Here is a 27,340-nt window from a genome sequence, read left to right as displayed (position 1 = left end):
GGTTAGCTGTTGGTAAACCGCTTGCATCGCGTACATAGTGCATGAAGCTTCTTCCGCGGCACAGACCTTCGCAAGCCTCCGCAAGTACCACCGGCTTAGTACCACCCAAGGACGCGGCCGCGAACAACCTCAACAAAGTTGACGGAGCCGCGGAAATAGAACAAACAAATTTGGTCTGCAGTTCCGACAAACTTCAACGATGCGCGTCGTCATCCTCGTCGTTATCCTGTGCGCGGTGCACGTCGACTCGCAATTCTGGACGTACCCCCAGCAGCTGATCTCCACCTGGCTCAGGCAGGGAAAAACCGGGAGTGACAAAGTGACCGCGCTCCCGCCGACTCCACCGGCCAACCTCACCACCAAAACCTCGCCAACCACCAAAGGCCTCCAAAAGACCACCCTCCCGGCCAAGAGCGAGACGAAGCGCCCGCTCAAGATCAAGACCACGCAAGTCACCACGGTCAAGACCACCATGGTGCCGATCTCCACCACCAAGAGACTCAACGCCACCACCAGGAGAATCGTCACTACGTCGAGCGCCGCCACCGAAGCGACGCCCTTCGACGAGACCACCACCCACGAACCGACCGCCACCACCGAAGAGCCCAGGGAGAATCAACGAACACACGAGTTTTACCTCAGCAAAAGGGAAAAACCGCAAATCAAAATCGCATCCAATATCAGCCAGGTGAGTGATCGATTGCAGAAAAAAATTATCAAGCACGCAAATATGCTTCGCCGAAGTGGTACTGAAAAAGTACCAATCAAGTATCATTAGATATTCTTGACATGAAAAACGAGGAAATATAAGTAACGGCTCGAATATGAGTGAAATTTATTAGGCTCAATTTGGTAGTCACGTGATGGTTCATTTTTTAAGGGTAATTATGGTCGACATGCCGCTCTAAATGTACTCGTGAGTCCACTCCACGTTTTTGTTTGGTCGTTTAAAATAAAATTTTGAATGTAGAATGTGGACGGTTTTGGTACTACCGAAACTAAAAATATTTGAAGATGGGGTAAAAATAGGAGTGGTGCAAATGATTAGAAAAATGTCCTTTTTTAGGGTACGACCGATCGGGGCTATTTCAGATGAACAAGTCTGAAAGTACAGTTTTGCGCAACTGTAATTTTTTGCAGGAAGTCTAGTAGAAATATCGATTATGTGGTTACGATTATTTTTATTACGGCTGTGGAAGTACGGGACTGGCAAACGCAAAATGATGTTGCAGATTTGAAGATGAAAAGCCGAATTCACTTTCAATGCTTGTCCAATTCTTATGACGTGTATCACAATAAACCCGCGAAAAATACAGGACAGTAGCCGAGAAATTTGATAAGCTTGAATTAGCAACGGTTTTTCACAAAAAAGTACCGTTCGGCAGCGGCCATTGTTACGGCATGGTCAAACGAACGTTGCCAAAAATTTCCAAAATCAAAAACTAATTATGAGGCGAAAGAGGCGGGATGCGGCGGTTATAAAGGGTGATTAGACACGACCGTGGCCCGGTGGGCGTAAATTAACACCGGTAAGCTTACGTCTTCCTTATTTAGCGAGAATCAATTAGTTGGTGCAAAAATTGCCGAGCAAATTTCTGCGTAAAATCGAGGCGGACGGCTACGGTTGTGATATTAAATAGGAAACGGGGATAAGGAAACCCGCAGGACACATGCTCGCCTCGTTTTTAGCACAACCTGACGAAAATGCGAAATAAACGTCTAACGAGATTCGTCTTTCGGAAAAATGATCAAGCTTACATGCGATAAATTTGCTCGTCCACCGAGAAGATTAGTATGATGCAGCTCAATGACCCAAGTCAGATCAACCACGACGGACGTTGGATGCCGTTGCCATTATCCTTTGATATGCATCATGGTAGGCTATGCAAATTCTAATTACACACTTCAATTAGCAAGTCCGGAAGTCTTACCAGACGCACTCTGCTTTCCCTTATCTATTTAATCTCCACTTTGACATATCGTTATATCTCCCATAAGTTGACCCAACAAACTGGAGCACCACTGACACATTTTGAAAAATGTTGGGAACAATTTTCGAAAATTTTTACTTACATCCCTGCTTCATAATGCTTCTTTGGAAACAAAAATATACAAAATTATTCGATGTGTACATCTTTTGTAATATGTATACAGGTGTCCCAATAAAATTTGGAAATTTCATCGAAATACGCTCACCGAACGTAGTAAATTCCAATACTATTTTTGTTTCTAAAAATGAGCAAAAATTTTGTTGAAAGTTGGAAATTGGTGTAGTTTTTGGAAATTGTTATAGTACATTGTATATTTTTGAAAATTCTATTCTCTTTTATTTGGCTGCACAGTGTGAGCACCACATTCCAGTAATGGATAGCTTTCGGTTTTAAGGGAATAAGAGTTTCTAAAAAGTGACAGTGAACGAAAAATGTCAATTTAAGAGCATCGTCGTGAAGAAGTGTTGTTCAGTCTTGTGACCGTCCATTACTGTCAAGTTGTCGATAAGCAGGTCGAATTTGCCGCATCCTCGATTTGTTTTGGGCCAAAATTTCGATGAAATAATTTTATTTTGTTCGACGCACGACTGGACATGTAGTACAGTTCGTGTTACAATTTATGTCGCGTGGAAACGTTGCCGTTTCTGGTTTCGTTTTTAATTTTGTTTTGTTCGCCGTCTTAATTCTTATCTGGATCGGTTGCAACGGATGAAAGTGAACCTGTTGCAGATAAAACCGCTCTTAAATAAGCAATTTTTATAGATTCCATCGCCATCTCAAATCATTTATCTCCCCAGCTGGCACTTCCGTTTGTATGCTCATTCGTTTTTTACCACGAAGAAATATTTTTTATGATAATTAGCATTCATTGTGCTTGCCTCAAAAAATAATAAAATGTAATTCCTTATATCCTGCGACCAATCATCGCAACTTGTCAATCATAATTAATGAGAAAAAACGTGCCTTAATTAGTCTACATTTGTTATTAAAGTGCCAGACTCAATGGTCTTCCCAAAAGTAACAGTAGAAAATATTACTTCTCCCAGCTACTGCCGTGATTACTGAACAAATTATAAATCACGTCAAATACTACCAAGAAATGTTTGGTTTTTTATTCATCTCTAGAGCATTCTTCACAGTGACATTATATTTATTTGGCAAGAAAAAAATCACAAAAATCTACTTCCCAAATTGAGTGATTATACTGTAATATTTTAGAACATTATTTCTGTAAACAGGGTGTTGTTGAAATGCGTGCCCAAATTTTAACCACGAGCTACTGGCTTCATGTAGAACTCGGAAAAGATATGCACTTTCCTTGTTTTAAAGCATATTTCCTAGAGGTTACTTCGCATTGGCGTACATTTTATAAAACATGATATACAGGGTGTATTTTTAAAATGTGCCGAAATTTTACCTACGAGGTTGTAGGACAACGTAGAAAACTAAAAGCAATTTAAAAAAAATGTAGCTCAAAAAAGAAATGTAATTTTATTTTTTGACATAGAATTTTTTAAATATTTTTTCCGAGTTCTACATGAAGCCAGTAGCTCCTGGTTAAAATTTGGTCACGCATTTCAGTAACATCCTGTATACAGCATGTCCCAGAACTGTCTCCCTATAGAAAACAGGCATGTGCGGAGACCAAAATAGACTCCAAGATGACTAAAATAAAATTTCCTGTAGCTCACATAACCGAGTTATAAAGTTTTCAATTTCACCAATCCCTGAAGCCGTCCTAAGGTATTACTAAAAAATCGGACAGGTTGCGAGACAGCAAAAATAATTACATATTGATATCGCGAAAAGTTTACTTGGAATTTTGAAACCCTGCGGTCGTCCTACCTTGACAGTGCTCAACTCTAATCAAGTTTAAGATGTCTTTTCTTGACTATTGCTTGAGATAGGACTTTTTTTCTTTAAAATTCAGATTATCACATTTACTCAAATACTCCCTTTTTTCTCTGGGGAGGCAGTTCTGGGACAGGCTGTACCTACTGTAGCAGACACAATATTCGGACACCCAATAAACCTAAGCAAAGTACCCACAATTATGTTAACAATAAGCAGTAACCACAGCCATAAATCACCAAACTGTGAGGGTTCGCTTGAAAGTTTGCGGCACGGACCGTACTTGAAAAAATCCTAATTAGGGAAAACCCAGCGGATGTAGTTTCTATTCAACACAACGCAGATGGCCCACAGTAATTTTTTCAATTTTGTGGGGTTATTTGGTCGATACCTTTTCTTAAAAATTGTAATGTTTCATGCCCAAATTTTGGAAAATTAAATATCATTGAAGATGCAATGATACGGAGGAAGGCGTAAAATTGTGTGACCATATTTTTTTGCAATTTCATCAGTCGTAAAACGTTTTTTTAAAGAAACTGTACTGCCCCTGGAATTTCATAATACGGTCCATCGTAAGAAATTCTTAAGCGTGTTTGCAATCTCCCATTGATTTACCACCAACCGACCCTTTCTATTGTGGGTCTAATTATGGGCACTTGGTTTGGGTTTATTGGGTGTCCGAATATTGTGTCTGCTACAGTATATGTATTTTTTTTCACAATTCTCAAATATTTAAAAAGTCTTCGTTTTGTTTATTTCTGATGTATTTTTATCAACAATTTAAAGTTTAAGATTTTTTGGTTATTCAATGAGATTTCCTGTGTTAATACATATTTAAAAAAAAATCTCTTCATATTCATATTATACAGGGTGAATCGGGAGGAACGGCCGAAACTCCATGGAGTGTTTACACGTGAAAATAATGTAAAAAAACTCATATGTTCTTATCCGATTTTCATTTGTTTTCAAGTTATAGCGTAATTAAAAATGTTTTTTTATATTTAAAAAATATATATTTTTTATATCTGAAAATAAGTTTAAGGTGATTATTATGTGCCCAGTTATGTGATAAATGAGGGATGGCGAGGATCGAGAATGGTTTAAAAATTATCCAACAGATATATTTTTGTCCGCAGCCAATCATTTACATCGCAAGACACATAATTGTCAGGTAGACCGCTGTTACTGTGGAAATTAAAGTCAGTGACTAACGATAAACATGTTTGGAAGACATTTCTTTGATTTAGTTGTCACTAATTTGAAATTAAAGTTCGTGCTAACTAGAATTATCTATGCATAAATGCATACAACAAACTAGTAGCCCAGAGCAGTGAAAACAGAAACAAGAACAAAAGTACGCGTTACCACTCAGCTTCATTAGTAGATATCGCATTGTGATCGTAAATAAATTGTGAACAACTGTGAAATTATAAAGATTTAATTGCATTTACGAGAAATAACTCAGAACAATTATGTTGAAGAAAAACGGACGATTTGAGTACATCAACCCCTCGGAGGCTGTAATTACAGTGTTTCAAAAATTGTGAGGCGTAACTAGCTTGAAATTACTGATTTCGTTTTAATTTATCGATAATTTTAATTGACATGATTATCGCGGAGTCGAAGGAGGGATGTGGTGGAAGTTTTTGATGAAAAGTATCGATTTTTGTTTGGGCGAGGAATAATTTCCGGTGGGGATCGATTAGGGTTGATCGCTTAAAATTACAAGTCGTGACGAAACAACCAAACGTTTATAAACTAGTTAGAGTTGATGGTCCAAAAAGGTGGAAAACGTTGGTAGTACCGGATCAAGACGATACATAATGTGTAACGATAATAAATGATATGGCTGGAGTAGAGCTTTCCGCGCCATTACATTTGTGCACCACTAGTAAGTTCAAAAACCTTTTCCTACTGTGTAATTGTAAGGTCATCAAGTGAAGATTTCGGACGGTACTGTTAAATAAACGAGAGGTAATAAGAAGTTGAGCGCAATCAATCCAGCTTGTTTCCCAGATCTACATAACAAACCGCATGGAAAACCAACCGTTTGTTTTTTTTAAAGGAAGAATGGCACAGATAGCTACACGAGTGCATATTAACACCAGGAAGTATTGACGTGTTGCATCTATATGAACCATGTCAAAGCAAAAGTGGCACCTTAAGACGTTCGACCACAACAGAGTGATTAATAGATGTCGTAATGAAATTTCATTCACCGCGGGAATTTATTGTGCGAATCTAGAAGAAACGTTTTTTCAATTCGTTCTGTCGCAGGTTCGCAGAATTTTTACGATCGCTCTAAAATTTATGGCTCTTTGTAAAGTGTCGTCAATTTTATTACACTTTTTCCGACGTACAATTAATAAACCGGCGATTTGTTCCGGTGAATACGGACAAATTGCAATATTTTCAATTAATTTTTTCCGACAGTGTGGACAGCCTATGCAAATGAAACTTTTTCAGAACAACGCAACTCCACATTAACTTTTTCGACGCGACCAGATTGGGAACGCAACTCCGCAAGGCTCTCCCGGCGGTCCTCTCCTGTTCGCCCCAATTCCACATTTGCGCATTTTACGGTTGTGGGCAAAAGTGAAGGTACATCTCTTCTGTGTCACCAGAAACTGGACTTTTAGACGCTTCTTTCACACAGAACTCACGCAAGTGACGTTCATTACGGACCACAGTAAATGCATTAGACTTGTCCTCAATAAAATCATAATTGAATATTTTGGAGATAATGACACACTGAAAGCTGTACTGACAATACCGACAAGAGTCAATTTTAGAAACTGTACGACTTTCACTGCTGACGAATTCCCAAATTTCTGGAGCAGTTTACATACGTTTTACAATCTGAGCAATTTACTAAGTGAGCGCAACGAATGTTTGCTCGATTACAAGAGTTTTTAGTGTGTGTGGTTAATTGTTTTAACACAGTTCTTCTGCAGTCAACTCGCAAGGTTAATTGCAAACTACAAGACCACTTCTGTACATTTTTAGTTCACATGTTAGACTAACAAGCGACGTATCTCTGCATATTTAAAGATTGCGTAGATGTTCTCGTAAAATATAGTCGAGTAGAAAACCGAGTCCTGTCAGTAGGAAGTAATCAATTCGATTAATTGATTATGTTCATATTAAAATCAAATTTGAGATGGGACGGGCGGATCTGAATGAGCGAGCGAGCGAGTGAGTGAGTGAGTGATTTTTTTGTCAGCGCCGTTTACACTGTGTACATGTATTAAATTAGTAATTCAATTAGTATGGCGTATCGATAGTCATGTGTCACGCTTTAAAACGGGTATAGAAGCATGATATTATTTCAGGTTCGGTACAATTAAGGTGCATGAACACACATTTTTTTCGTCGACAATAAAAACGACGATATTAATGAAAATTCAAAAAACTTATAATGAAGGTGAAAATAATTCATCACGAGCATCCGCATTCTGTTGTGGTCATTTAACAGCTCATTTCCCTCATTGGCATATTAAATGTTATGACAAACATAAATTAGTCTATGGTTCGTCGCACTGTAATCACGCCATCCTGGCGCATCCGTCACAATTAAAATGCAGTCTCCAGACCTACTCACGTGACCACAACAAATTCCCTAAAAGACAACAAGAATTTTACCAGTACGGTACTGTTGGGGGCGGAACGCACCAGTCCGACCCTGCTCAATCGGGTCCAATTGGCCTCGAGGTACCATTTAACGAGCAGTTTACCAACTGCTGACTACTTATTAACACTCAAACAAAAGAAAATTAACACGGACATGCAATACCTAAGTACTAGATTTTTTTAAATGACATCTCTAGACAAATAGAGACAAATGAAAGAATGTAATTATCTGTGATCAGTTATTTTATATACGGGGTGTGTAAGTTTAGTCCTAGAGAGTTTGGTCTCTCGCACTGAATTGGTGTTCATGATTAAGGAAATAAAAACGCTAACCCAAAAATATACGCGAGGACATTATCAAAATTTTGCATTTTTTTTTAATCACAGTGACCTTATATTTACAATTGGAATTTGTATTAGAAAAACCTGTGGCAATATGAATTTCTTTTGAAATGCAGTATTTTCGTGTGATATGTATAAAAGTATATACAGAGTGATTCATGTAAATATTAAAATTTAAAACGAACGTGGAGAAAATATAGAAGCGATTAAAATATGTATGTCAATTTGTGAATAAATAAGTCATGTTTCTTCCAGTTTTGTTTCTCGTATTTGAATTTGTTGTTAAAATTGGGAAAAATGTGTCAGCTTATGGTTGTCGGTCACAAAAAAATTTTTTCCTTTGTTTCTCAAATAAATGATAAATCGGAAATGCTAATCGCTTAGAAAGTATAACATATTCTATCCTGCGCTGTTAAATTTTATGTGGTAATATTTGTTTTCGTATTTCCGGTTGTAAATACAAATTTAATTACTTTGCAAGAGAATTTCCGATGATGTAGATATGCATAAAAGTGATAATTAAAATTATGACCAGTTATATCCTTTTAATAAAATCAATGAAAAATTGACACAGATTGAAATCAAAGAACACATAAGCCGGTTGATGATTTACACTCTCGTAGAAAGTCATAAAAAATAAATTAACGGTAATTCACCGACGGCAAAATATATTCTTTTGTTTGTCTAACATAAAATTAAAAAATTTACGACAGTCTAATTGGTAAATTTTAATTACAAATATAATTTACGATATAATGTAAGACTTTACTCGTTGTAAAAGTACTCATTATAAACGACTATTATTGGGACTCGTAATCTTATTCCACTGAGAGTAGTACTCGATAGTTTGTACATATATGTATCGGGTGTTCATTTAAATTTCCGGTTAAAGTTGGCGTTGAAGAGTCGATTGTGAACGCTCCACTAGTGTAAAAACCAAACAACGGAAAAAGTGAGGTTAGACTTAAACAGCGTGGTGCGTTCACAATCGACTCTTCAACGTCAACTTTAACCGGAAATTTAAATGAACACCAGATACAAAAACATACGAGTCAAATATTAAATATCTAAATAAATATATGTATTTTATTTTCTATATTTCAACAATAACACATTATAAAATTGTGTCGAATAATAGTTAGTACCATATGGTACTGGCAATAAAAAATATAGAGGGCATATTGATTTTTGATAACGGAAAATAAAAAGTTCTGAGGTAAGATTTAGACAGCTGATGCGTTCACAATCGACTCTTCAACGCCAACTATGACCGGAGATTTAAATGAACACCCGATAGTTAGTGCACGTTGACTGATCGTCACATGTTTTGAAAGGATTCGCTCAATTCTACCCAATCAGAATCATATTAAATTTTTGATAATAATCAATGAGTCTCTCTTCGCCTACACATTGTCAGAATTTTTGCCGTCGTGTCCAATTTTGTCGTGAGCATAGATTCGAATCTTTTATGGGCATTTCTTGTGCAATTATGTTAATTTGAGAATAAATTGCGACGGGTCTGAGCCGTCGAAAAGTAGAACTCCGCAAGAAATCGGAACTCTAATGGACATAATTCGACAAAAACCATAAAGTCGCAATAAAACTGTGAAAATATGGGACGAGATCGCCATCTGGGTTCAGCCAGTCGAAAGAGCGGGTTCACCAGAGAATGGTACATTTTTATCTCTCGTCTGAATCGAGTGTGAATTCATTCGTTTTTTCACATAATTGTAGATTTGTTTCACCCAAACAATGCATGTTCGTCTGGAGACCACAATGCCCTCCGATGCCTGTAAGTATGTTTATTAACAGCGCCTCAATAAACATGCCTTTACGATAGCACTTAGGTCTTTACGATTTTACGGCAAACGAACCAGGTGAAAAATTAATTGCAGCATCTGCTTTAATAATCTCGCGATGCCACAAAGACTCGTCTGATGCACGTAACAAGATGAAGCCGTTTCACAACTCCGAGCGTGACCAAAATCTGGACTTGATCTGTCACAGGAACGAGTTCGTGTATGACAGTTAGAGTCGAAAGTAAGATTACGTGAATTTTGTGTTGTTGGTGCGAAGAATCCGAGATGTCTGCTGACACAGCCAATTACTGTCATTTTACATAAATAACAGCGCAGCGAGTTAGACTTGCAAAAGTGATGGTTGCAAATTTATCAACACTTTCCTCTAGAGTCGAAAAATCATGACACAACGCCCAAAAACAGTTAAATCGATATGTGCCAAACGTGACGAAATTAACCGATCGATGAAGTGAGTCATCAAAATACCATTGCGCCTTCAAATTTGATAACTGTACACAGTAAATTACATCAAAGTTTTGTGCGGAGTCGACAGGCGTCATGGTCGAAGCAACTTTTTCCCAGTTGACTCTTTTTGCCCAGAAATTAGTTCTACATCTGATTAACCCACAAACCCACCATCTCGCGCGCTTTTTGGGACACTTCGTATGCTAATCCTGGTAGCAATCTCAGTTTTACTGTCCTCGTAAAGTGAAACTCTACTCCTCACCTGACTTATCTCCTTTCAAAACGAGTTGTGGATTTTATTATGGCTGTAATGGCACCACATAAATATAATTCATACGAACCACTCCAGCAATTGATGTTTACCGAGTTGCGACCGGTATGCGAATGTTGATGGTCCTCACCAACTCAAATTCATTTCCAAGCACATCCCTCAACACGTCCGTTCATAGTAGCAGTTGTTGGAATTTTTTGTTGTCAGAAGAGCGCTTTCAACGCTACAACTAGAAAATTATCGTCATCTCTTGTAATTTCCTCTTTATGGGTAAACACATTTAGTTGCAAGACAATTTGTTTGTTATTATTATAATCTCACCACCAAAGCGGCAACAAGCCGTGGGCATTGTCCGAGCTTAATTTAGACGTTGAATATGTCAGGAAGAACGAATTCCAAATCATTTCTTAAACAAGCTGGGTCACCGAACTTTAATCCAATTGAAAAGGAATTTGCAATTTGATTTTTCTCATCCCAACAATACCTCTCCATTGTGTCTTAAATATTTATATTACTTTTAAAAGGGAATCTGCTGACTGTTTCCGACGACAAATTCCCATTGAAATTAGTCGTCGACGAGATCGTTTAAATTCACCCAGCAGTCCTAGCAGATCACCTGTCGCGCCGGAGGTGATGTTACATGTGATTATGTCTCAGCTTCTAGCATACTGTCCTTCCGGTGAAGCCCTTCAAACAAAAACACGTACGTGATGTTGGAAATTGTCCATCATCATCAAGTCCCACCGTTAAAAAACGAATAATTACAGGGGATGCAATTGCAACTGAATTCTTGACGGATAATTACAGTAATGTGCTTTATCGTCTAAATTTACTTCAGACGAAATGCGAGCTGTATGAACATGTATGCAGCGAAGACAAGTCAATTTATGATGATCTAATGTGGGATACTGACGACTCGAGTTTATTCAGGTGAAACGTGTTCTACGGAAAAGAATTCTGTTGAAATTAATTGCTGAAGCAGCGTATTCTAACCTTTCATACAATAAATTATATTTGTTGGAAACTGTCGCATAAACTTTACTTATAAGAATACTTCCTAGTCGTGTTTATTAACATTTGAGGAAATTTCGTGCTTCCTCATCAAGAAAGAAAGTCATCCGACTGCTGACACAACAAACTGTGCTTTATTTTTTATGTTATACATGAATAATACATAAATGAAACAATCGTTTACCTGTGAAGACTTTACGATAACTGACAAAAGGTGTGAGAGTTATTGTCGCCATCTGAGTATACACAGTGTTTGATTATAATATTTTTTTTGTTGTGTGAGTAATTTTGGAGGTCTACTTAACACTAAAAAATGAAAATTGCTCTGCTCATTTTGTTGGGTCGTGCAGTGTACAGGGTCGGGCATCGCCAGAAATCGCGATTAATTAAATACAATTGTCGAAATTTTTCACACTTACCTGGGTATTAGTAAGGTACATTTAATAGTTTTTTGATAATTTTTCACTTACAAACAAAGCCAAAAAAAAGGAAATTTTACCAAAAATCAAATTCTGATTTTTATACTAGTCTACCCAGATTCACTTCCTATAATTATTATTTACGAAATCAGCAAAAAAAACACCAATTTTACATTTTAACTTTGAAAATCATTTTTATTTATGACCTGCTACTTGTGCTGTTGTTAATTTAGGTGAGAATGGGAATTGTCAATTCTATGGCAAAGCTGTAAATAAGAGGTTCAAAACGGTCGGCTAGTAGGGAATGATCCTTTTGTTGGCAAATTATACCATTTGGGCCATAAATCACGCGTCTGGTTTGCGTTTAAATAAAAAAGCGAATTATTTAGCAAACCAAATCAAAATTTGTGCCACCAGGGTTTAATGCGTTAGCAGATACAGATGCATTTAGTGTAAAAACTTTACAGGTAAATTAACAGTTAATTTCAGAAAACCAATAAAACTGTTACGGCCTTATTTATTAACAAAAAAATTTAAAACATTCTCAAATTTACCTTATCAATAATTAGTTAGGTATACGATACCCGATGCTGTATACAGGGTGTAACAGAAATAGGTGCATCAATTTTAACTGGTAATAGAACTCGTCAAAAGGAACAACCTTTCTATGTACAATTTGTCGAAAAACGATGTTTAATTCCAAAAAAAATTTGGAGAGATTTTTCACTAAAATAGCCCTACGCCACTAAATACTGCAATGGCTAATTGAGATCAGCGCTAATATGAAAAAAACGGAAATTTTCATCAAGAAAACGTGTTTTAACGCCGAAATCGAAATTCAAACAATCTACCCGAATAGCAAAAAATCCACTTCGTAAGAATCTGGTTGTTTCACGTTTTTAGGTAGCTTAGTTTTGGAGATATGAACGGTTTTAGGAAAATCTTTCCTACTTTTTTAATCCATTACGCAACGTTTTTCGCCAAAATGGCAGAGAAAAAAGTTGTTCCTTTTGATGAGTTCTATTACCAGTTAAAATTAATGCACTTATTTCTGTTACACCCTGTATAGCGCAAGTACATAGTTGTGTTTAAGGTTACGAAATAATTTGTGAGTTTTTCGGTGGATGAGTTATGATCTATTCAGAGTGTATAATTAGAAATGTTTTTATGATGCCCTAGAGACCCTTAGAGCTCTGTAATTACCAGTAGAGGATAAAGACCGACGGCGGTGTGTACAGTTTTTGGAAAAATGGAAAGTTTCATGTTCGGCATCTGCGAAGCATGTTGTAAAGTGCAACCACTAAAGTACACATCAAACAGTAATTTCATTTTTTATTGCATCTGCGAATAAAGATTTACAACACCAAGTTAGTAAACCAGTAAAATTAATTTGCAAGGTGGGAGAACGGTTCAGGTGGGCGTTTTTAAGACCAATCCACAAGACCACAAGAAATGTATTAATTTCTGCACTTTTCGGTTCTAATCACTTTTTACTTGTTTTTTGTGGGAAGTATACCTAGTAGTCCAGATCGAGTTAGAGTCATCTGCAGTTGTGGTTGGATGATGCCTTATTTAATAACACTCGTAGAATTTTTGTAATGAGTCTGGTTTGGTAGAAATCGTTTTAATTTGGCGTGAATCGGTTTCCCTATTTGTTATTTAATAAGTCAATTTAAAAGCAATAATAAACTAATTGATGTGCAAGTTAAATAGTAACAGGATCGGAACATTACTGCGCCAACGCTCTGATTAATAACGATCTAATTATTTCGTTTGAATCAATCACAACGTATCAAATTGTGCACCACGCCTGGACGGCCTTAATTAGATGTATTCAATATTTAGAAATATACGACCTTCAAAAGCGATATGTTATCCTCGGATGCGGCAATTTCAATTTTGCATTTTTCAAAAATTCCCATCTTAAAAGCGGAGGAGTGCATTAGACTTCAACATCAATCTCTTTCAATCCTGGTGGCATGTTACATCCAACTCACGGATAAGATATAATACTCTTTACTTCAATTGTTATTGTGTTCGGAACTCTTAACAGATCCGTTAGTTTTACGCTTCTAATAGCGAGGAAACGTGTTCAGACTTTTACTTTTTTTCATTTTCCTTTCTCACGATGGCTTTTAGATGATTCAATTCCACATCATCGCTTTACCGGATTTACCGGACTCCATTGCTATCTCGTGGAATCTCTTTTTCAATACCATCATCTACAAATATTTATTTAATTGGTAAACAATACTATCGACGCGAGAGGCAATCATTTTATGGAAATTGTTTTCACTTTTTCTGCTCCTCAAGTTTGATACAGATTAAAACTCGACAGTTCTCTTTAAGACTTCTTTAAAAAATAGTATTTCAATTTTTTTGATTCGCTATCGAAACTGAAATGATGTCGTTTCCTTATTACGATTGTTATAAAAAAAATAAATAAACCAATTACGACTTTGGCAGATAGTGATCAGAACCCAAAATGGTCATCAAACAAATTTACATTGGATGTGGAAAGAAGGAATCACATTGATGTATCATTTCTATTTCAGTGAAACACCTGGTACACCATAAACACATATTTTATATGAACCTTCCACCACTTACAAAAAGCTGTAGGTTGGAATTTTTCAATCTCGTATTCAGTTGCTACATTGCCATAAAATAGTTCCACGCTGAATGAATCTCCTTATGTGAACCTTCTTAAGATTTATTTGTTTTGCGATTTTATCATCTGTGCTCGTCATGTTGCATTAAATCCGCTATTAAGCACTTTGTTCTTACGGCACTGCATTTACCGAAGGAATTTCAAAAACCAGATCTCTTAACCAAAACTTGACCACCTTTGTCATTTAGAAGTGCGAGCATGGTTTGTGGGCCGAGGCGATAGCCGAGCACTTACAAAACAATTTCTGGCCGTGTAATACACAAAGTTTTTTCGGCCAACAATTTTTTTAAAGCAAAAGAAATAATTGTTGTTAAAATATTACCCGATAGGGAATTTATTTTTCTTCCCTTGGCAACATACAGTATCCAAGAAGCGACTGTAACACCACAAACGTCAATCAATTCTTCAAATATTCAAAACCGTCCTCGCTGTTGCTCCAGTCGAACTGTTCACCGTTACCCCATTCGCTGTCGTAAGCGGAGACCGCCCGCCCGTAAGCCTGATAACCCCCTCGGTCTCTAACTCTCTACTGGTACAAATTTGCCCAACATCAATATTTCACACTTAGGAAATTGTACAAAAATTCCACATGTCAATGACACTCAGTGCCACCAACCTAAAATCTTTCATTAAAAATTCCTGTTTCGATTTTCTTGCCTAGGCATGGAATTCACTGTTTCCAGACGATTTGGGCGAATGAAAACTCAGTAAATTTATTATTTATTTTGTGCTTTCTGAAGCCGCGTCTGAAGAACGGCCCAGGTCTTACCCCCGAAGAGGTTCGCCACGATCTAAAAAACGAACGGATGTGAAGATGTGTTCTAAAAGGCAAAAAACCTGAATTATAGTAATGAACGGGTAGTTAGACGACCACAATAGAGCATCTCGATTCGGTATGGTGCTAAAAATATCAAATTTACTTCACTTTCGAGATCATTAAGTTAATAAATGCAGCGCAAGTCCGACAAAATAAAAAACTGGTTACAGCCGCACTGGTTTGTAAGTGGAGAATTAAGAAAGAAAGTGGCTGTGTCATTATTAGTAAAATTGCAGTGATTTGAAACTAGTTTACGCTTGAGATGTCGATTTTTCTCTCATCGGAGACTGGAGGCAATTAATCAATTAGGTGCTTCATCTCCATAGACTCGTCGACCGTTTAAGAGCAAAATTGGTAAAATTCATGAACTCGCGGTACTCAGCTATTCAAATATGAAGAATGAATTATTGTTAACACTGAAATGTTGACATTTAACGATCCTTATCTTAATCCTGGCCTAGATAATCCTGCATGAACAGTATTTCCGAATTCAGTAAGCCTTCCATAACTGTTTATTGGAATTACTGTAATGTCGAAGAAAATGAGATCTGAAGAACGTTCATATGCGATGTGGTGAGTCCGTTAATTTGTTTACTTAACCTAAGTGCACTACCTGAACAGCTCAATAATAATAATACTTTTGCATATTTCAGCGGAACTGTACAGAGAACATATGGGTAATTTGTGTGTCAGGTGAGGGGTACGGAGAGATTAAGACTCACATTATTAATTATTTATAGTAGTATTGATACGGCATTGATAACAATAGAGATATTAAGTCGAGTCGACATATGGCGGTTTGTAAGAAAGTGATAAAAGGAAACGATTATGTGAAAACTAATTAGACAGTAGCTTAATGAAATTATTTGTTAAAGGACATGTGCGTTGCGACGTTGACTAACAGATGTCGACACAATCGCTGCACCAGAAGGACTATAAAAATGAGTCGGAAAGCAGTGTTGGTGTTATTAAATGTATTCCACGTACAATACCCAGAGTGGCGTTTCTGTTATTGTGCAATTTTAGCGTTTCAATTCAAGTCCATGCAGAAGTCAATAATTGTGATAAATGCTGTCGTGTTTTAGCGATTACATAAAATTATTTACAACAATGGAATTCGTGACGATGGATTTTTACTCGAAATTAGTAATAACTGTGTTGCGTTAAAACTGTAAAAACAATTGTAAAATCGTTTCGATAAAGAGTCGCATCGACACTTCTCGCTGCGAGTCTAATTATTGAAATGAAACGGAATAGAGCCATTTCGAATGATTTCCTTGTCAAGAAATTGAGATCCGCTAGGCTTGTACACTTCCTGTACCTGATCGGACTTCTCGCATTTAACAGGATTCAGTTTGTTAAAAAACTGGACACAATTAGGAGGGCATGGAATTAGTTCGCGGTGCAATTGCTATCCTGGAGACTGCACCTTAAAATGTAATTACACCTTTGCTCAAATCGCCTGTGTACATATGAAATCGTGACCGCATTGTCCTTGACGTTGAGGTAAGGCGCATGCGCCACTTTGCCGTAGGTCAAGAACATCCTGAACCCACAAAGGTTCCGATTTCGATACATCCTGCTTCGTGGACGATAAATCAAACAGCTTCAGAAGTGGGATAAACTATTTTACGCAGGCGATATATCATTGGAGCTTCCGAGGCGAGCTCGCGATCAAAGTTCAGAGGAGATCTTTTCAAAAATCGGAAGTTTCTAGGCGCGCAGCTCCTACACCTGCAATTTTAGCCGATTAGGTTTTTTGCAGGATGCAGTTTTGAGCGCCTCGGGTTGAGCAAACGATGCATCTATGTTAACAAGACCATAACAGATCTGATAAAACGAGGCCGAGGGCTCGGGAAAAAAGACATGGTTCTTGTTAAAATTATTGCTAACGTTTGGCAACATATTTTTGTACGTGACGGACGTCGAATTTAAATTTAAATTACCAGTAATTTATACTTCATTCGCTAGAATACCTATCTTCTAAATTTCACAAAAATCAGTCCATAAATAATAGAGATATGTATATGACCTGAAAGTCTTAGGTGGGACAAAACAAAATGCAAATACAAAAATATGTACATATGCATTTGTAAAAACGCTTTTTCGAAAAACAACAACATTAGAAGCAGAACACTCAAATATTGTTAAAAATGTTAAAAATAAAAGACAAAAAGGGAACTTCTCCGGATCAACAAAGGCAATTTTTTTTCTGGAAAGCTGTTATTGATTATGGAATTCAAAAGGAAAGTACCTACTTTGATTTGGTTTTAAGACTAAAAGTGCTCTTGACGCTTATAATAGCCATGGTATATTAAAAATGGTAGTATTTAAAGAGTTAACGCTCAAAATAGTTATTTGTGTATCAAGGCCAAAAAGTGCATCTTTTTTGTCCGAGTCTGGGTTTTCTAACCGAGGCGCAGCCGAGGCTTGAAAACAGGCGAGGACCAAAAGGCACTTTTTGCCAGAGGTGCACATTAAATTTTTTAGGCATCCGCACGAGCTACAAAGCAAAAAACATCATTGTAAAAAATTTTTTATAGTATTTTTATCAGCTTGCCAACAAAATGAGAAATTTACTACATATTTGCATTCTATTACTTATTTACATAATTTATGGTGACAGGACAATTTTGCGATTATCATTTACAATCTCCGGCGGCGTATTAGACATTTCTTCATCACGCTGTTGCTATCGATTATATGATCGTTCATTTTCTTATTATGCATCAAATAAGCACCAGAAATAAACGATACAACACTTTTTCGGGCAAAAAAAAATACGTTGGTTAAATTTAACTGTCAAATATTCATTTGTTTTCAGTCGGTTTACTCGATTTTGTCTGTTTCGTTTTTAACTTATTAAACAGATGGTCCAGGGTCAGAAAAGTGCGTCCGAAAAAATTCGTACGAAAAAGAGTTACTTTTCGTCCGCTTGGGAGTACGTAAAATTACCTTTTTCATTAAGGGTGTCTAAGAAATTATTGACATATGTATATAGAAAAATGGTAAACATATTGATGGAAGAGTTAATATTTGACGTCCATCGCCATATTTAACTTCCCTGCCCGGGCTCAAAATGGTGGTTAAAAACCTGGATTTTTCGTGTTTTTGTACAGAAAAAGTGAATTTAAAATGAACCCGGACAGATACAGTAAATCTGGTCATGTGTTCGTTTTATTTGTTCTTTTGTTTTCGGGATAAATAACTTAATGGCGTGCTGCACAATTCGGTTAGTAGAACACGTCTCTGCAATAGCAGAAGAGGGTTATTTGGGTAGAAATGGTGAATTTTCAACTCGGAGGGTCCGGGTATTGAACGCATGCGGCTCTCATTGAGTTTTGAAAGAATGGAAATTAACTGTATTTTACTGTTACACGCACAGTCGAGTTATTAAGATGACATTCTGGTCAAAGAACATTGTGTGGTGCGGTGTAGGCGGATTCATTACGACCAAATGCAATCAATTTTCCTGGGAATTAGGGCAATTTTTTCAATTGTTAGAAAGTTGCCCTGGTGCACAATTAAAGAGACGAATCGTGATTTTCTTCGTGCAACAATATATTCATATTCCTTATATGCCATGGAATGACACTACAGTAATTGTACAGATCATTGCTTCTATATTTGTCTGAATGAAAGAAAAAAGTCGCCGTTTTTGAGCTTGTCTCGTGCTACAAATTACCGTACCCATTGTACCTGTGCTAACTAGTGCAGAAACGAATTTAACATATATGTCAATTTTTTGTTGTGTCCAAAAAGAAAACAAAATTAACAGAGGCACGTAGTGATACAATCTTCTACAGTTAGTTCTTCCAAAAATGTCCCTTTGCCCCGAACGGAGCTAACCATTCTGTTTCGAAAATCGATCAGTTTTTGATTATTGATTTTCGACAGTCGACTGGTCGAGCTTCACGTAAAATATGCCACAATGGAAAATGTCGCCGCAACTCGATTAAATTCAACGGCACATGCTTTTAATGAATTTACCTTCATATCCTACTCTACTTACAAAATACAGTTAACCGCATAAATAGCTTTTCACATTTAGGTGTTTAGGCAATCTTCTACATGTCGGTAAATTGCCACAATTCACTCAATTATTTTTTTGTAAATTTGTGTGTCCATAATTGGATTACGCTTTTTTCAAAATTCCAATCATTACATTGGTCACGCTCGTTAAAAGTTGCTACTGGAATAATAACAACATCTTAAATAGTTCCAACGGTTTTCTCAGAACGAAAAAATCGTTGAAACGTGTTAATTGTATGCATGTATGCACCGAACAAAAAGATGTTGACATACTAAGCTTCTGCTGATGGTCATAATTAAATATTAACACTAGTGTGAAGAGCTTCACTGTTCATGATAAAAAACAAAAGGCATGAATAGTGTATGAAGTTATATCGTGACTTGTTGTGGTATACCGAAGAACAGGTGAAAGCAAATCACAAAGAATTATTGATCTGGTTGTTGTATTAGTCGATCTGAAGAAATAGAGCTCTTCACAAATCGATTCCGTGGAAGGTGGTCATTTGTCAAGCACCGATGACAAATAATTCGCACTTTGTTTCACAACCATGTCGTAAATTAGAAATTTACTACTCTACTATATTTATCCCGTCTAGATACTAACTGTGTAAAGAAATCTTCCTTATTCTCGAAAGAATCAATTTTACCTTTAAATTTGTGATTTACAATTTAAGCACACCGGTTTCGTGCATACCTTCGTAAATATTTTTCTGTAAAAGTGCACCCATCATTTATGCTTTCTTATTCGTCAGGCTTAGAGGTTTTACAACCAACAATTTTTTCACTTGATTTTTGATCTTTTTGAATAGATATTCCACCTTTTTTTCGAAGCCTTTACATATATAACATTTGTGGTTAGTTACTTCAACTTCCTCGTTACAATTTCTACACGTATTCTATCTACATATGTGTTCTTTAGTACCTTTTTTAACCATTTTATTACCTTCTTCTACCATTCTATTTCCTTCTTAAACCATTTTATTTCCTTTTTCATTACATTTTATTACCTTCTTCAATCAGTTTACCGCCTCGTGTAACTATTTTATTACGACTTAAATATTTATAAGCTCTTTCACACACTTTTCAATGTTTTTCTAAACATTCTTCATTGTAACAATACCAGGTGCACTCTTCACGATATATGTTCTAACCCGATTACTTATTATTAGTAATTACATAGCCCTTTAGCTAAAGTGGTTCGCAAATGTTTTGCTCTTTTTATATATTTTATTTTATTATAATTATATTTCTTACCAAGTATTATATTTTTACCATAAGTTAATCCAATAATAATTGCTCTTGGACCACATAATCTTGTCGTTATCTTTTATTTGTATTATATGTACTTCTCTTGGTTCTTGGTTCTTCTGCAATATTTAAAATTCACCACCACTAGGCATGATAACTACTTCAAAAGAAAATATACAAGAGAATATAGGTACAATGTATCTCATTCTTCATTTGAAGTTAAAATACGTTGAATAATGTTTAATAAATTATCAATACGAGACCTAACAGTAAAGCAATGAAGACACAGAAATATTATGAATCAACAATAGATGGTACGTTAATGCAAGAACTATAAAATTAATAAATACTCCGAGATATTTTCATTGAAAATGGACTTGGATGATTGATTTAAATGGAAATATCTTTACAGAAGCAAAATTAATTACTGAATGTCTTTCGTTTTTATCTCAAAATTTTAAGAAAATATCGCATATTTAATATCTGGAGATCTCCATGATTTCTTGTATTAATAAAGATAGTAAGATTTTGAGTAAAATACAGGGTGTTATTGAAAGTTGTACAGATATTTTAACCACGAGCTACTGGCTTCATGTAGAACTCGGAAAAAATATTTAAAAAATTCTGTCAAAAAATAAAATGACATTTATTTTTAAATTGCTTTTAGTTTTCTACGTTGTCCTACAACCGCGTAGGTAAAATTTCGGCACATTTTAAAAATACATCCTTGTATATCATATTTTATAAAATGAACACCAATGCGGTTTCCTTGTTTTAAAGCATATTTCCTATAGGTTACTTCGCATTGGCGTACATTTTATAAAACATGATATACAGGTGTATTTTTAAAATGTGCCGAAATTTTACCTACGAGGTTGTAGGACAACGTAGAAAACTATAAGCAATTTAAAAAAATTGTAGCTCAAAAAATAAATGTCATTTTATTTTTTGACAAAGAAATTTTTAAAATATTTTTTCCGAGTTCTACACGAAGCCAGTAGCTCGTGGTTAAAATATCTGTACAACTTTCAATAACACCCTGTATATGTGTATAGCAATTGAAAGAATTTCTTCACAATATAACAGCATTCTAGCTGCTGTATTCGAAGATTTGTTACATTATGTTGTTACTAAATGAATTATGATTTATGCTTATTTCATAATATACTCGTACATACAGATTTTTAAACTATAAGTTCATATTTTTAATGATTTTTTAGCATATTTGCATACATGTTTTGAAATAGTCTAATAATAGCTGCTTTTTTTGGTTTAAAAAGTGGAATTTACTTGGACTGTTATCTTGTCCTCAAAGGAACAAACTAAATATATTAGATTTTTAGTTTTTATTGTCCTAAATTTTTGTCTTCGATCTTTACGATTACGATGGAAAACGAGAATATTTTGTTTTAAAAGTAGGCCAGAATAGAATAGTTTGTCGAATATTTTATATTTTATGACGCTTAAAATGGGGGGTATTTTGTTTAAAAGTAAGCTAAAATATCTACCGAATTTTGGTATTTGCTAGTTTTGGTAAAGCATGCTGAATTGTGATGGTTCGTTAAGACTTCCAGTCCAGGGAGTGAAACATCTTCCTCCATAAAAATTTTTGATTTAGGTAAAAACAGCTAATTATAGACAAGTTTTAAAAATTGGGCCTCTTTGTTTCTTATAAAATATTAATGAAATGGTGGCTTTGAGTGGTCTTGAAAATCAAGCAAAAATGATAAAAAAAATAGTTGAAATATGTAATGTTAAAACTTAGTATTTTTCAAGGGATTGAAAATCAAGTACAATTTATTAAAATGGAGCTAAAACATTGACTTTTTAAAGCGCGCCGAAAAATCAAGTAAAGTTTGTTCAAATATTGATTTTTTTTTTAAATCCTCCACGATTTAGCCTTGAGCCAGAACTGGTATTAACATATCTACTAAATTCCTGTTTTACTTGCAAAATAAACGTCAATTAATAACCAGTCAAAAAAGTTGTTGTGATTATCCTGTTATTATTCACGCTGTGGAAATGTAAGAAACTCGCAATAACATCCTTTACGCTTATGCAGCATCCATTTGTATTTTGCCATTTCTGAATAGGTACACATAACCTACTAGGACAAATGTATAATGGATTCTCTGTTTACCCTACCCGCCTACCGCATCAATAGATTAATAAGAGGAAATACTATTTTTCTTTAAATATTTACAACATTTATTTATACTCGATATCAGCGAAAACCTGCTCACACCCATTACCTCTATATTTAAAAAACACGACGTACGATTTGTTCAGCGATCTGACGAATTTTGTAGTAAATTTTGGAAAGTTCAAAAAATTATCATAAATTTTCCATTTGGATTTTAATAAAACTAAAAAGTATTCCTCAAAAACCCGCCTGAATTATTTACAAAATTTTGATTATTTTGAAAAATCTGGAAAAATAAATACTCTCAAGTATTCTAATGATGTTTAGGTTCAAAGCTTTAGGAAACTGACGCCAATTCATAAGATAATAAATATCCTAATGATGCAACTGTTGAAAAGGAAGATAGTTTCAATTTCCTCGAGAAAAAAATAAGTTGCGCTCGATGCTGTCGGAACCTGCAGCGATTGCCACAAGAGACTTCAATAAAATTATCTTTTTACATTGTACCTGGATGTTGACGATTTCCTTAATGATTCATATCCTAATCTGAAATTTATACCAATCGGTTTTAAAACTGAGAGATTACTGTTAGCACAAGACTGCTCGGAGCGAGTCGGAAATTGTGAAAAGGGAAATGTAGATATTCAACATCAAACCTGTCAAGAAAAAGCGTTTCCTAGCGGATACGTCTCGTAGATTCGGAATTTTTCAGATTTTCAATACGCGAGAAATTACAAACGGAAAAGCAATCATATTAATGCAGATACATCGGAAACGAAACAATTTCTGCCGTTGAAGTCTGACCAATTAAGTAGACGCACTCGCTGAAAATTGATTCTTTGAGCTATCGTTACGATGCGTTATTTTGCAATTATTTATTCTATAATGTTTCGTGGAATATTCGCCACAATGTTGTATAAATGGTTTATTAAAAGTGGCGAATTTTTTGTCATCAGAACTTCTTCCACGCTCGGATGACTCGACGAAAATTCTAGTCGAGGCACTATCCCATCCGGTTTGATAGTTTTTCTTCAGGTTTGCAGTATCAATAGTACTTTCATTACAAAACCATCCAGATAATTTTACACAAATCCTCAACAATTTCGCAGAAGACTGCTATGTAGTTCTGTCAGTCGCACGAATGCCGCAATTACTATTCGCAACAGTAGTAATTGACACTTCACTCCCGGTACAAAAAATCCTCTCCTCCACGTTTACAATTATCTCACAAGGACTCGCCGAGCCGCAAACACTCAATATTAAACAGATTATCTCTGTGTAATTAATTTAAAGGACAAGAACAGGCGTTTAGCGAAGAAGCGCAATTACACGCGAATCTCCACTATCACTAATCATCTTAAACATCAACCGAGTAATTGAACTTTTCTGGAGTGCTCTTCAAATTTACATTATCTATATGCAAATGATTTTAATTAAATTGTAACAATAATCGTTTATAATTCTCTTCGTGTTATTGCTTCCTGCGTCGTTTAATTAAACTAGCTTGAACCATTCCATTTTTTTTTGCAGAATTTGTTGCCTCTGCCAGCTGGAGCGAGTGCAGCTCTTGTCAAACCGACCAAGTACCACTACTATCCCCACAATCAACACATATACCTGCTCCCGGAGTGTGCTATTCAACAAGTAAGTGCGAAACAAGAAACTGGAAAATATATCAAACGTGAACTTGCAGGTTTGTAACGCAGTTTATGTCAGACTGAACTGGACACAACCCCTTTGTGCTTGTCCTTCGAGGTATCGAGATCCTTGCTCGGCATCCCTCAACTCTGATGATCAGCACACGACTGAGTTGATGATTGATAGGAAGTCGAAGGTGAGTTGAGGAGATGTGAAGCTTGTCTGGAACCAATGGAGTTAAGGTTCCTGGTTGAGAATTTTAATTTCATTACTAGGAAATTACGCGCGTAATGGTGGTATTGATTGAGTGATTTATCATTAGCAGAGTAGATCTTCAGTGGTCAGGTCGTGTTTCGAAGTGGAACTAATTTATTGTCGACTTAATGTTGGGATTAAGGCATAAATAAAACGTTAATTGGACTTGGGGTTAATTACTTTGAACTATGGAGGTGCTAGATGTTTACTATTCACGAAGACTACACCTTGATATAGTCGTGAAATCTCTAGTTGCAATTATATTCAATGAACTGTGTAAAATTACAGCTCCTTCTTAACTGTGAGATCGGAGATGTAATCTGAAGACAAACTATATCGGTTGATTTTAACAAGGCAAATCGCGGATTACTTCCGTTCACTTTGATCTGATCGAACAAAGAATCTCGTTGATAAGAGTGGTCCTGAACGGAACTTTGAACTGCACCATCGTGAGCGTAGCCGAAAGATAAAAAAACCAGGACCATCAAGTACGTACCAGCACAATAGATCATATTTGTAAAAATAAACCTGCACGATTTCTTGAGAGGAATGCAGCGTTGTAGCGAAAGCAGCGCTGTAAGGCACGCTCGCGAAGTGACATTTTCAAACAAAACGACTACCGGAACAAATTCCATCGCTCCCCGCCATTTTTCCGAAAGGGCGATTGATATAACTGCATCGACACTTCACACGTGTAACAATGGACACGTCACAGTCAATTGAAATCGATTGGAGATCCGGTGATCGGTCAAGACGCCACCCACTGCATGTCATCCGGTGCACCTATAGTGCAGCTAACGGACTCGGTCGCGGAGGTTCTATTACCAGGAAGTTTTACACATAGATGAATCGATAAAAAATGCATAATTGATCGCATAATTGTAGACACTTAATTAATAACGATGATGGTGCAAAGCACTTGTTCGAGATCGCTTTCACGTAAATACTACGAGGAAAAATTAATTTCAAAAATCTCGGTATACGGTTCATTGTGTTGAAGGTTTTACTTTCTCAAATTGGTATTGTTGAAGCGGTTTTATGGTGCCAACGGTCTAGGCAGCATTCAGTCATACTGGAAGAATTTAGACGATATTTTTACAAAATTGTTTAATGAAACATTTTTTAAAACGTCTGAATTTGTGATATCAATTGGGATATTTACAGACAAGTGTTAATAGAGTTAATAAAATCTTTACCAATAATTCTGGTTGTTACATATTTTGTCCTTCATCGGAATGAAAGCTGTCAATGGTTATGACAAAATGTCATTTTTGTCATTTTTCTTCAAAATTAAATAGTCTGACTAGAACAATCAATACTGTTTCAGTTCTTCATTTAAAGTATTTAAAAAATATTTTTTTTTTAGGTCAAGCAGATTTTTTTATTTTAGGTTTTAATTTTTTTCAATTATAGTCTCTAAATACGTAAATGTAATTTAAATTAGTGATACAATAAGTTTGAGGCAAAAAAACTTCACGCATAAAATTCAAAATGTGTCAATCAAATTTTTTTTTTTTTGCAAATACAGTGTCAGAATTCTACCGACAAACTTTCGGGGCTGATTTTATAATCATAAATAAGCATAAAATTCTAATAATAACTAATACGTATGGGGTCAAAAAAGCCCCTGTTCAACGCACAGATAAATTAAAAAATCCAAGGTACTCAGACCGCAATTGTTTTTACGTTTTTTACCCCATATGTATTAAGAGTTTTATGCCTATTTTTGATCATAGAATCAGTCCTGACAGTTTGTCTGTGGAATTCTGACACACCCTGTATAATACAAGAAGTAAATAATTATAACAGATTTGATTCGAACCAAAATTTCAGTCGCTATTTGCAATCGTTTAATTTTCCAGCGTGCTCTCACTTTGGTGAAAACCTGCGAACCGACGTCCGAAATGCGGATTTGCCGTTCTCCTCGAGACTGGTCTCTCTTGGCTCTCCAGAACATCCGCACGGGAAAATCCCACTATCTTGTGATTTGCAGATGTCCCGATTCCAGTATTTTAGGTGAGTTTTGCGCCTGGCTAGATTATGTTTCCCACGTTGATGGTTTGCTGCAGAAGGACCTATGTCCCACGACCAACCCACGTACGCCAGCGTACCAGGAATCCGAGTGTACGGTATGATGTGTGTGGACGGTAAACGTCGTGGACGGCCGTTGAGGACATCGCGGTCGATTGAAAACCCTCCGTTCCCGTGGGACAAGGCGGAAGAGTTGGTTAAAACTACCACTTGGGATTAACAAACGAGATAGGATAATTGTAATCTAGCGACTTTTCTAATTAGCTTTTGATAAATTTTAAACATTTATTGTAGACGTAAGTGTATTATTTTTATTAGCTTGAAGTGTTTGCGTCGATTCGGCAGACAGGTGAAACATTCTTTAGCCAATTTAGATTAAGCAAAGTAAGTTTACTTTTAATATAGCCATGTTTAAAACACACGTAGTGTCGATTTTAATTGGACAATGTTAAAATTGATCACTACTCTTTATTCAGAACCATATTTTGAAACTGATCGAACTTTCGAAGTATGGTCCGTTTCGCAATTTGACGAGGATTAATATATTTTTAAGCGTGGCTAGATGGGGTATTACACAGATATCTGTGGCACAACTCCTCAACTTTGGTGGTAGGTTTCTAACACGTTATTTATTTATTTATAAAAGTTATTATTTAATTTATTAAAAACTGTCTTGCTTTATTTATATTTTTGTATATATGCTCCATAATAAAGTGAAAAAGTATA

The 27,340-nt window shown here is 36.0% G+C and overlaps 1 protein-coding gene across 1 annotated transcript; it reads left to right on the top strand.

The window, feature by feature from the left end:
• On the top strand, nucleotides 1-27,340 carry dsx-c73A (doublesex cognate 73A). The gene is made up of 5 exons (XM_069061101.1): nucleotides 1-688; nucleotides 24,221-24,334; nucleotides 24,384-24,524; nucleotides 26,446-26,599; nucleotides 26,653-27,340. Exons 1-5 carry the CDS (start codon nucleotides 200-202, stop codon nucleotides 26,832-26,834), a joined length of 1,080 nt encoding a protein of 359 aa, XP_068917202.1. The 5' UTR covers nucleotides 1-199; the 3' UTR covers nucleotides 26,835-27,340.

The sequence above is a fragment of the Tenebrio molitor genome, chromosome X (genome assembly GCF_963966145.1).
Source record: "Tenebrio molitor chromosome X, icTenMoli1.1, whole genome shotgun sequence".
Taxonomy (NCBI): Eukaryota; Metazoa; Arthropoda; class Insecta; order Coleoptera; family Tenebrionidae; genus Tenebrio; species Tenebrio molitor.
This window is presented reverse-complemented; position numbering and strand designations above follow the sequence as displayed.

What these genes read in the sequence shown, in the direction of transcription:
- dsx-c73A (XM_069061101.1), top strand. Translation starts at nt 200, where the DNA reads ATGCGCGTCGTCATCCTCGTCGTTATCCTGTGCGCGGTGCACGTCGAC. An exon ending in TCGCATCCAATATCAGCCAG is followed by an intron (nt 689 to 24,220) that starts GTGAGTGATCGA and finishes TTTTTTTTGCAG; the next exon opens with AATTTGTTGCCTCTGCCAGC. An exon ending in TCCCGATTCCAGTATTTTAG is followed by an intron (nt 26,600 to 26,652) that starts GTGAGTTTTGCG and finishes GGTTTGCTGCAG; the next exon opens with AAGGACCTATGTCCCACGAC.